The following is a 12,954-nucleotide window of genomic DNA, read 5'->3' as shown; positions in this document are numbered from 1 at the left end:
TCTTCTTCAGAATGGACTGGTTGGATCTCCTTGCAGTCCAAGGGACTCAGGGTCTACTGCATTGCAATTAGACACTTATTCTAATATATATATAAGGTATATGATTAACATGACATAGTCTCAATCCCTTAAGTAGTCACAACCTTCTGAAAGAACCATCTATAAATACAAATTTAAAAAGTGAAGAAAATAGAGGCATCTATAATCAAAGTAGCTAAACTATGCTCATATAGTTATATTTGTATGGTACTTTACAAAGAGCTTTCAAACTCTTCAAAGCACAGAATTATGTAGATATCATTAGAATTTTTTAAATTTACAAAAATGAAACTATGTAAAGTAAAACTTACCTTTCTTCCTCTTCCTATAAAAAAGAAAAGAGTAAATATATTATTTTATGCATACATAGTTATTAAGAATCTCAATATTTATTTCAATAATTTTTATAGAGTCATAAATTTAATTTAAAAAGCTTCCCCTGTCACCAGTAGATAGAAATCCAAATTATTTTGCACCAATATTTTCATAAGAGGCAAAATAACGTACCCTTAGGAAAATTCTGACATTTGAATATTCTTCACAACCTTTATGTAGAAAAAAAATTAGCTATTAAAATTATAACTAATTATCTTAAATCAATATTCTCTATTTTTGGTTTTTATACTTTTTTGAGTAGGTTATTCATTCACATGATTAAAAAAACAAACCTAAAATATATTAATAAAGGTGTAGATTGTACAGTGAAAATTTTCCTTCTCCCCTTTTCTCTATTTCCCACATTTCACTTCTCACCAGAGGTCACTATTATTGATTTTCTTTTAGTCTTCCTAACCAAGAACAGAATGGAACATTACATGTATTAAAGTCATTATTTGAGTTAGTAGTGTTCTAAAGTTTTCTTCAGATATATCTTAAATATTTTGTTTTGTTTATCCTTAACCACTTTATCATATATTTTGCTATTATAAATGATATATTTTTATTCCTATTATTCATTCTATGAAGTAATATACAAAAATATATATATTTATTCCTATTATTCATTAATATTCATAGAATGAATTATAGGAATAAAAATATAATATTTATAATAGCCATATATAGGTGACTCAGATGGTAAAGAATCTGTCTGCAACGCTGGGTACCAGGGTTCAAATCCCTGGGTTGGGAAGATCCCCTGGAGAAGGGAATGCCAACACACTCAAGTATTCTTGCCTAGAGAATTTCATGGACAGATGAACCTGGAGAGCTACAGTCCAGGGCCTCAAAAACACTCGGACATGACTGAGCAACTAACATACATACCTTCTATGAAGTAATTGTATATAGTATATCTATTAATTTGTTAATTTTATATTGCGATATCTTACTAAATTGTTTTGTAGCATTTTTTTACTCCATTCCTTAAGGTTGTGTAAGTACACAATTATATTTTCTATAAATTGATCATTTAACCTCCTCTTTTCTAATATCTAAACTTCCAATTTCTTTTTTTTCTCTCTCTTTTTTAAAATATAAATGTATTTATTTTAATTGGAGGATAATTACTTTACAATATTGTATTGGTTTTGCCATACGTCAACATGAATCCGCCACAGGTGTACACGTGTTCCCTATCCTGAACCCTCCTCCCTCCTCCCTCCTGGTACCATCTCTCTGGGTCGTCCCAGTGCACCAGCCCCAAGCAACCAGTATCATGCATCGAACCTGGACTGGCGATTCATTTCATATATAATATTATACATGTTTCAATGCCTTGTTCTTGTCTAATTGTTTGGTCAGGTACAGTTAATAATGTTAAATTGTTCTGTGATAATGGAAATAAGGGTTGGTTAGAATTTTGATCTGTTCTGTGATGATATCTCATATATTTAGTTAAACGGTCTCATCTTTGCCTTTGTATCTTTGTATCAACACTGTTGTCAGTACTTTTTAAAATTATTCAACATGGAATAAATTGGGCTTTCCTAAATCACCTATTTTCAGGAAGTCGTGTATTTTGCTCGGTTTTTTTTTTTTTTTTGTAGGAGGTTGTGTATTTTGCTCTGTTTTTTCTTTTTTGCTACCATTGTCTCAACATGCACTTATTCCCACAGGCTTAATTTTGCTTTACTCCTGGGGATTCTGTGTAGATCATATCCACTTCAGGTAGCCCTTTAGTGCCCTGTTTTTAATTCTTCCCATTATATCTTCCTTACTGTGGGCATGCTAAGTTGCTTCAGTTGTGTCCGACTCTTTGCGACCCTATGTAGTGTGCAGCCCACCTGTTGTAGCCCACCAGGCTCCTCTGTCCGTGTGATTCTCCAGGCAAGAATACCAAAGTGGAATCTTTCTTATTACATGGCTAAAAGTTAAGTTTGGGTATTTATTCCAGGCCAACTGTTACTGTTGAATGATATCCAAGAGGCTAATTGGTAAATTACTGTGTAATGTTTCCATGAAAATACTTTTGAGCACTTCATTATATTTGCTGTTATTTGCAGTGAAGTTTAGGGGAAAAAATAAAGCCTTGACACTGTCTTGACAAGGGTGCATGCAAGCCTCCATTCATGACTGCTAAAACAAATAACCCAAAAGTTTAATATTAATCTTATCTGGTTCACTAAAACACATAAACATGAACTTGTTTCTTTTATATGTAAGTTTTTCTAACATGTATACTCAAATACACAGTCTTGGTTAAACACAGACACTTTTCTCCAAAAAAGAAGCTTTAAGAACCAATAATTTATATTATTGTTTTCTCCAGAAAACCCATTCCATTCTCTTGTTTCTCTTAGCCAACATTAAAAGCATTCTGCATTTATGAACCTATGTAACAGAGGGTGCTGTGGCACTAAATTACATTAGAAATTATTACTCCATTTCCAAGGGCAAAGTTGGCACAAGGAAGAGAAATGTGTTTTTAGATCTCCTCTTAGACATTAATGGACTTCATAGAAAACCAACAAATATGTTGGAGGCACCCAGCATGGATAGGATAACAAAAGAACATCTTAAGTAGTACAAGGAATTCTCAAATTAGACATAATCACTTAAATGCAGCCCCAAAAATTCCTTGTTTTTTAAGAAGAAATAACTTTCTTTTCATTACTGTTAGATTAAAGTGGGTGAGTAAAATTATTACACCAAAGACTACTGAATAGTAGCTTAATTATTCTCTTAGGTTGCTGAATTCTGAGAGCAAAAAAACACTGTAACTATAAAGATAAGTCACTGGACAAATTCTGAGTTGGCCTTATGCCTTCTTACCAAAGTTGGTATTGCCACCTCCAGTTGTATGTGGACAGACAGGACAGCATTCCCCAGGGGGAGTTACGGGGTCAGCACACTCAAGCACATCCTGGCACTGAATCTTGTCACAAAGAATGGCGCCATTGTCACAGACACAGATCTGGCAAGGGGCAGGTTTCCAAATGTCCCTGTTTAAGTACATCTGACCATTCTGGGTGCAGGCTATTTCTTCACCATATCCTTCTAGAATAATAAGAAAAAAAAAGAGGTTAGTGATCTGAAACTTCAGCATCTGGGAAATATTTAGGAAGGTAAATCATCTTGTGGGTTCTAAAATCTCTGGGCTAAGTGGTAACCTCCTAAGGAGTCAAACACAAATGGGCTTACTCCATTAGTATTTAAAGACAAACATGTAATTCACAATTAAATTATCGTGAAACTTATATTGTGGCATGATGGGGGCAGGGAAAGTGATCCAAAGTATACTAAATCAGTTCAGTTCAGTTCAGTTCATTCGCTCAGTCATGTCCAACTCTTTGCGACCCCATGAATCGCAGCACACCAGGCCTCCCTGTCCATCACCAACTCCCGGAGTTCACCCAGACTCACGTCCATCGAGTCTGTGATGCCATCCAGCCATCACATCCTCTGTCGTCCCCTTCTCCTCCTGCCCCCAATCCCTCCCAGCATCAGAATCTTCTCCAATGAGTCAACTCTTCACATGAGGTGGCCAAAGTACTGGAGTTTCAGCTTTAGCATCATTCTCTCCAAAGAAATCCCAGGGCTTATCTCCTTCAGAATGGACTGGTTGGATCTCCTTGCAGTCCAAGGGACTCTCAAGAGTCTTATCAGAGTGCTTCCCAAAATCATTTTTGAAGATACAAATAATCAAACAATGTAAGATCATGTCTGAGGGATAAAAGTAAACCATTTGAAAAGAGGGTGAAAAGAATAGTTCTAAAAAGAATACATAATTTCGGTGTTTGGTGAACCCTATGTGACTTGAAACTGACTTGAAACTTTCCATTAGTAAATCCCACAACAGAAGACAATAAGTATTCATGTATCATGAAGAAAAACTTATATTCATTTTAAACATTAAGATAAAAAAAGCTAATGGTGACCCATTCATGGAGTGGATTTCCGCTAAACATCTGAAAGTAGTTTCCTAAACTGTAGTGGAAATGAAATTAATGCCAATGCATTAATTATCTTTCTATCAAAATTAACTAAGTCAGGACCAAGACAACATGGTAAGCTATTACATAATATCTGCCAAATACTTTTTATTTTAGATAAAAATTTAATGCATACTTGGAAATATATATGCAGTTTTATATACATAGCAATTCTGTTATACATTTACTATAAAATAAACACATACATCTTTAACATTGTGATTCACAAGAAACAAAACTATAGTATTTTAAAACACAATGTGGATCATAAATCCTTGCTTAATTCCTTTCATTTCCAACTACTTAAATTCAAAGCTCCTTTTTAAACCCAAAAGTCCTCCCAGTCCCTTCCTCCCAAAGGAATCAATACAACTTGATCCTTTTGCCTGGCACTGCATTTCCTTTCCTCAACTCCAACTCCACTAGCTCACTATCATATTTGCTACCTGTCCCCCCACAATTCTTCTCTGACTAATCTCTAAAAGTAAACTTTCTTTATCCAATTGATATGCTTTACAGAATGCTTTAAAGAACTCATTCATCCATCCATCCATTGATTCATTCATTTTGTATTATAAGCAAGGTAATTAAACATTTACTAAAATGGAATCTTTAGGCAAAAATGACTGCTTTCATAAGGTTTATCACAATTAGTATTTATTTATTTATTTTTACTTGTTTATTTTCTTATTTCCACCACCAGGCAATATGAAAGTGAGAACTAGTGTATCTTGTTCATCATGGTATTTCTAAAGCTTAACATCATATCTTGCATAGAATCAATATTCAACAAGTACTTGTTCAATGGATGGACATGAATGAATGAGTGAATCTAAATTATGGTTCACTAAATTGTACCACTATTTTACAAAAATAACACTAAAAATTTTTAAATGCATTTACAATAAGTTTTTGAAATATAGTTACATTTAGTAACATTTATATGTCTTTCACAATAAATATAGTCAAATGCTAATATAGAACTACAGACAAAAATGATTTCAGTTTAAAGAGACATTAGTCTAAATATTCATCTTCATAACTTCAGAAAGTTTTTCTTGGATAACATTCTTCTCACTGCTCTATGGAATACTTTGCCTCACATATTTAGTCTCTCATCACAGATGTTTGGTAAATGGAAAATTGTTTTCAAAGCATGGTACCACATCCTGGCTTTTGTACTATTCATAAGAAAAGCACAAAATTTCTAATCTGTCTAATCTTCACCAAAAGATGTTTATCACATACTATGTAGTTCATTAGTAAAATAAAATTGGCTCTGTCTATCCAGTGTTACGTGAGTCTGAGTGAACTCTGGGAGTTGGTGATGGACAGGGAGGCCTGGCATGCTGCGATTCATGGGGTCGCAAAGAGTCAGACACGACTGAGCAACTGAACTGAACTGATCCAGTGTTACTATAGGCATGCTCAAGGAAGGAGAAAATAAATATCTAGCTTTAACATGCTTTTCTACGGAACTATTTTGAAAACATAAGAAAACAGTACTTCAAAAAAGCAGTGCTACTTGTAGATGAAAAGTCACTTTGAAACAATGCAGTTCCAAGGTGAATGTTTCCATAAAACACAATTTCCATAGAAATGGATTCACACCCATAGTCCATTGAGCTATTCCATTAAGTACCAAAAAATACTTTTGTTCATTAAGTTTTATGATTAAGACAGAAATATCTAATCACAAGGACTAAGTGCCATTGGCTGAAAATGAGATACACCCCAAGTTCAATTGGCTTGCTTCTCCCTCGCCACGCCCTGGGAGGCAAAAGTGTTCACATATATTTACAGAGGGCTAAGTGGGCCTAGGACTGCATATGCAAAACATTTAAAGCATTCTGCTCTCAAAAATAAATACTATCATTGTGAAGTGGATCTCAATTTCACTGATGAAACAATTATAAATGGGGAAACAGAGAATATGGAAAACAAACAACAAGACGACATACAATGATGTTGTCGATTAAGTATCATTAAAATGTGTGAGAGCCTCTTCAGGGGTGGGCTATCCTGCGCTCTGTGTCTCCTTCAGGGTTGGGATAAAAAGACACACTCTTTCAGACTTGTGTTAACTCATAGGTCAGTTTCTTCCTGAAAGCTTAAAACAGTTTCCACCTCAATCCAACAGACAAAGAAGTGGGCCACTATCTTACTTACTTTATTTTTTTTTCTTTTTTTTTTTAAATTTTATTTTATTTTTAAACTTTACATAATTGTATTAGTTTTGCCAAATATCAAAATGAATCCATCACAGGTATACATGTGCTCCCCATCCTGAACCCTCCTCCCTCCCCATACCATCCCTCTGGGTCGTCCCAGTGCACTAGCCCCAAGCATCCAGTATCGTGCATTGAACCTGGACTGGCACCTCATTTCATACATGATATTTTACATGTTTCAATGCCATTCTCCCAAATCTTCCCACCCTCTCCCTCTCCCACAGATTCCATAAGACTGTTCCATACATCAGCGTCACTTTTGCTGTCTCGTACACAGGGTTATTGTTAGCATCTTTCTAAATTCCATATATATGCGTTAGTATACTGTATTGGTGTTTTTTCTTACTTACTTTAAATGACAACGTTAAAAGTTAGTTTTATACTCTGAGTCATCACTGGTCCGTTTCCCCCCTGAGGGTTTATACTTAAATTTAGGATGATGTGGAAAGTTAGTTGGAATGCTTTTAAATGGCAAAGAGATGAAAAACCACATTTGCTGCTAAACCCTGCCTTCTCTTCCCCCGCACAGAATCCATGCTCATCCCAGACGGCGCAAAAACTCAGTGAACTCTCATTGTTCATGTCTGAATGAAAGACGTGTACAAAGAAACGCTGGGCAGAAAGTACAGGGTGGCTTGCAGTTCTCAGGTTTGTTCATGGTAGTTGTGTGCCTTATGATTAGGCTGTCTTTTCTGTCTTCTACATAGATGTTTATTTAAATGAAAAGAAAAGTAAAATAGAGGAAGCAAAATTGCAGCCAATTTGCAGTGAAGTAGTCATGACATAATTATTTTATGAATGACAATATTATTAAAAATAACTAAGAATTTTTATATGACATTCTGAGAGGGTCAATACCATCCTCCTGATTCCTCTATAGAAATCATAAAATTAATGTAAGCTGACATTAGCCTTTACTAAAGGCCCAGAAGTTTAAAAATCATTTCTCATAAAATCTGAAAAAGACCTCCAAAACCAAAGAACTTTGACACTTGCATTTTTTTCTCCATTTATATTTTTTTAACTTTTCTATAATTGAGGAGGACTGATAGATACCTGATTGTGTTGCCATTATTTTGTAATCTCTTATGGTGTTGTAACTTTCAGAAATTTCATCTCCCAAGCTACATGTTTCTTTCACTCTTATCAAATGTTCCAACAAACTGAACCAATCCATTGCAAAATCATGGTTACAAACATCTTGGCACTGATCTCTTAAGAGAGAAGAGATATATTTTATCTGACCATGTTTTGTTTGAAAGTAACTCAGTTGTTCTGTGTTTCTCAAACATCCTCATAGATTTGTCTTCTCATAAACTTTAGGTGCTTTGGAATTTGGTTGTAAGAATTCAGTTCTTAATCACTAGATGGCAGGCCAAATCCACCATCTTATTATAATAAATAATTAAAAACTCAGCCATCAGAATTGCTGTTTGACAACTATGAGCCACACCCTATGGCTACATTTCTTTATAATTATACTTGTGCAAAAAAGTGTGAATAGAAATGGCCTTATTGAAACCTTTGACTGTTCAGGAGAGATGTGATTTTATTTTTAATATTAAATTATTGGGCTTTACCTAAAAATTTTGAAAAATATACAAAATAAACCTTCCTAAGCCTATGCTGGACATTCTGTAGACATTAACTAAAGAACTTTCTTGAAGAAATAATATGCTCAGCTATCACAGAAATTTTAAATCTTTTATTCAAAGAAGTGTTTGTTCAGATCATTGTATCTCACTAGACTGTGAGTTCCTTGGGAGCCAGACGTGTATTCATCTCGGTAATCTTCATACCCAATGTTACATAATGAGGATGTGTACTATGGACCTCTATTTTGAATGAAAGGGAAATGGGTCACTTGGTGGTTCTTGCTAAGTGTACCCCTGACATCTAGACTTCTGTGTGACCAGAAAGGAAGAAGTCCATGTCAGTCATAGCAGCTCTTATTTTGAAACAAAAAAATTTTAAGTTAATAGCAATCCTTCAGCCTTCCTGGGCTTCCCTGGTGGCTCAGACAGTAAAGAATTCGCCTGAAAAGAGACCCGGTTCAGTCCCTGGTTGGGAAGGATCCCCTGGAGAAGGGAATGGCAACCCACTCCAGTATTATTGCATGCAGCATTCCATGGACAGAGGAGCCTCATGTGCTACAGTCCATGGGATGGCAAAGAGTCAGATGTGACTGACTGACTAACACACAGCCTTCCTGGCCCACTTGGTCTAGGTCCCTTTGGAGATTATGAAAGTCTGAGCTGACATTATTTAAAGTTTCTCTAATTGCAAAAGTTTTTGCAGGGTTAGAATCATGGCAGAGTCAGCTGGTGCCCCTCTGAAGTGGGCAGAGAATGCTTTACGGGACAAAGAGGATGCAGGAGGGCAGCCCCTCTGGTCCCTGTGGACCAAACCACAGATGCTGCCTTTACCAATGCACAGCAGAGCTCCAGCTGCTGGACTCAGTTCTGGAGAATCTTCCAAGGAAATCCCTCCCTTCCTTCTGCTCTCAGGCACTGTTTATCATCACGAGAGACAAAAAGGTTAGAATATTGAGTCCTTCCTTTAGACCCTTCTGACTCAGTGCCAACAGTTCTGCACCGATCATCTCTCTTTCCCTGTCTGACCCCTCAGGTTTAAAAAATTAGATTCATATGAGGCCGCCAGAGATAGCTGAGGGGGACGTGTCACATACTTTGACAATACTTTTCCACCTCAGCCTCAAGGTCTGAGTGGGTGGATAAGTGAGTAAGAAGCAGACCTGTAAAGTTTTGCATCTTTTGTTTCTTCAATCCACTTATAGATTTTTACTTTCCAATAAACCATCTGAATTTAAATCTCTTTTTAGGATGATTACACAAATTATTACCTTCTTGTGTCCTCTATTTTTTTTTTAACAATTGGATAAAGTTACCTCTCAATGATTATTTAAGCTGAGTTGAATTTCTCTTCTACCAAGATAACATACTTAATATTCTAAAGCAACATGCTGCTGCCGCTGCTGCTAAGTCACTTCAGTCGTGTCTGACTCTGCGCAACCCCATAGACGGCAGCCCACCAGGCTCCCCTGTCCCTGGGATTCTCCAAGCAAGAACACTGGAGTGGGTTGCCATTTCCTTCTCCAAAAGCAACATAGTAACAATCAATTATGAAAACTTATCTTGAAATTTGAGAAAGTAAAAAGAAGACAACTAATATATAGTATTTCAGTGACACAGAAGTACAGATAAAATGAGATTAGACAAACTGTACAAAGGTAGTTTCTTCAATACAGTCATGAAAGTTTTCTGTCTCATATCCAAGGGCTTTTCAGTTAGCTAGTAAAGCTGCTGTTTTTCCTTGACTTAAAATGGAAAAAATACAAAGGAAACTTTTATATTGGGTACTACTTAACTTTCCATGTATCACTGGGAAATCTAAATAACTGTGGCCAAACTGTGAAACTAAAACTGCACATAATGCACATGCAATGCTCATCTATGGTTTTGTCTGGAAAACCAACTTTCAGTCTGTTAATCCATTTGACATAGATTTTTTCCTCCAAACAGAAGGCTCAATAATGAAGAGCTGTAAAAACTCCACCAAAAGAATTGAGCCTACTAGAAATGTTAGTAGTAATATCTCTAGCAAACTCTAGTCCTTCTCAAATATTATATTAATCCTAAGTGAATAATTAAGTACCATCTGTGCCATGCAAAATGTGTCTGCCTGCCTAAATGCATGAAAGGTTTTGAATTGCGTTGGATGAAGTCTGGGTACTTAATCTAGCCCCAGCAATGACATTGCTTAAAATAAAGAAGAGAATCAAAAATCTGCCTAGCCATTTCTCTCTTCAAACGGGTACGATCATGAGTTTTAGGTAGTCACGGAGATAAATTTATCTCCCGAGACTCTGGTCATGGAGTATCTGGAGATAAGTAAGTAGCAAATCCTGAGCAGTGGATAGTACCCACATTTCAGATTTCCTTCATTTCCTTTGCTTTTAGCTCAAATGTGACTTTCTCCATAAAGCTACCCTGACCACCTTACAAAAAATTGAAAACTACCACACACAAACCCATGTCTCTCTCCATCTAACAATTCCTGCTCTATTTTTCTTTAATGTGGTATTTAGCACTTTTGAACCTACTATATTATTGTATTTTTGTCTATTTTTTGCCCCCTTGTGATTTATAGCTCTGCAAGGACAGGTATCATTTATTCTGATTTGTCCATTGATATAACAACAAAGGTCCGTCTAGTCAAGGTTATGGTTTTCCCAGTGGTCATGTATGGATGTGAGAGTTGGACTGTGAAGAAGGCTGAGCGCCAAAGAATTGATGCCTTTGAACTGTGGTGTTGGAGAAGACTCTAGAGAGTTCCTTGGACTGCAAGGAGATCCAACCAGTCCATTCTGAAGGAGATCAGCCTTGGGATTTCTTTGGAGAGAATGATGCTAAAGCTGAAACTCCAGTACTTTGGCCACCTCATGCAAAGAGTTGACTCATTGGAGAAGACTCTGATGCTGGGAGGGATTGGGGGCAGGAGGAGAAGGGGACGACAGAGGATGAGACGGCTGGATGGCATCACAGACTCGATGGACGTGAGTCTGGGTGAACTCCGGGAGTTGGTGATGGACAAGGAGGCCTGGCGTGCTGTGATTCATGGGGTCACAGAGAATCGGACACAAATGAGCGACTGAACTGAACTGAACTGATATCCTGATATAGCCTGGTGTTTTAGAATAGTAGTCAGGATCATAGTATATGCTATTAAATATCTGTTGAATTAATTTTTAATTATTATTTAGTTATTTATTATTTAGTTTATTATTTATTTATTAGTTACTTGTTTTAGCCACTTTAGGTGGTAGAGTTGTCTTATAATTGTAGAGTTATTGTATGACTAAAAAGAGTTATTGTTATATTATAAGAGAATATCTAGTATGGTATGTTCAAAAGAGTATAAAATTAAATATTATATATAATAAGACTTAAAATTAAGTCAACTCTGTATCTTATTATTTCTTTGCAGGTGCATTTTGCCTTCTTATCTTTTCTCATGTAGAAGAATATTAAGGCTTCTGGAGAAAATCTAGACATCACTGTAGTCAGTTTATTCCTTCTAATTCATTCTTTATTGGATTATTCTTTATTCACTGCCCTCACTCTAACTAAACTGAACTTGTTCTTACAGTGAACTAAACATTCCACAGTTCTCAATGGTTCTTTGACCACATTCATTTTACTACCAATTATTCTAAAGTATTTTGAAGTGTCTAAAGTAAACCTCCCAGCATCAGGGTCTTTTCCAATGAGTCAACTCCTCGTATGAGGCAGCCAAAGTACTGGAGTTTCAGCCTCAGCATCAGTTCTTCCAATGAACACCCAGGACTGGTCTCTTTTAGGAGGGACTGGTTGGATCTATTTGCAGTCCAAGGGACTCTTAAGAGTCTTCTCCAGCACCACATTTCAAAAGCATCAATTCTTCGGCACTCAGCTTTCTTCACAGTCCAACTCTCACATCCATACATGACCACTGGAAAAACCATAGCCTTGACTAGACGGACCTTTGTTGGCAAAGTAATGTCTCTGCTTTTGAATATGCTATCAAGCATCACTATGAACAAAGCTAGTGGAGGTGATGGAATTCCAGTTGAGCTATTCCAAATCCTGAAAGATGATGCTGTGAAAGTGCTGCACTCAATATGCCAGCACATTTGGAAAACTCAGCAGTGGCCACAGGACTGGAAAAGGTCAGTTTTCATTCCAATCCCAAAGAAAGGCAATGCCAAAGAATGCTCAAACTACCACACAATTGCACTCATCTCACACGCTAGTAAAGTAATGCTCAAAATTCTCCAGGCCAGGCTTCAGCAATATGTGAACCGTGAACTTCCTGATGTTCAAGCTGGTTTTAGAAAAGTCAGAGGAACCAGAGATCAAGTTGCCAACATCTGCTGGATCATAGGAAAAACAAGAGAGTTCCAGAAAAACATATATTTTTGCTTTATTGACTATGCCAAAGCCTTTGACTGTGTGGATCACAATAAACTGTGGAAAATTCTGAAAGAGATGGGAATACCAGACCACCTGATCTGCCTCTTGAGAAATGTGTATGCAGGTCAGGAAGCAACAGTTAGAACTGGACATGGAACAACAGGCTGGTTCCAAATAGGAAAAGGAGTTCATCAAGGCTGTATATTGTCACCCTGTTTATTTAACTTATATGCAGAGTACATCATGAGAAACGCTGGACTGGAAGAAAAACAAGCTGGAATCAAGATTGCTGGGAGAAATATCAATAACCTCAGATATGCAGATGACACCACCCTTATG

At 36.5% G+C, this 12,954-nt stretch overlaps 1 protein-coding gene across 1 annotated transcript in view; it reads right to left on the bottom strand.

The window, feature by feature from the left end:
• The window catches only part of COL5A2 (collagen type V alpha 2 chain), a 168,034-nt gene that overhangs the window by 84,884 nt on the left and 70,196 nt on the right, over positions 1-12,954 (bottom strand). The window contains exons 2-3 of the mRNA XM_027555673.1: positions 3,253-3,477; positions 351-364 (exon numbers count right to left, since the gene is read on the bottom strand). Coding sequence (XP_027411474.1) covers positions 351-364; positions 3,253-3,477 — 239 coding nt within the window. The remainder of the gene's footprint in view (positions 1-350; positions 365-3,252; positions 3,478-12,954) is intronic.

Source organism: Bos indicus x Bos taurus, chromosome 2 (assembly GCF_003369695.1).
Source record: "Bos indicus x Bos taurus breed Angus x Brahman F1 hybrid chromosome 2, Bos_hybrid_MaternalHap_v2.0, whole genome shotgun sequence".
NCBI classification, from domain to species: domain Eukaryota; kingdom Metazoa; phylum Chordata; class Mammalia; order Artiodactyla; family Bovidae; genus Bos; species Bos indicus x Bos taurus.
The sequence above is the reverse complement of the archived record's forward strand: the minus strand, read 5'-3'. Positions and strand labels throughout refer to the sequence as shown.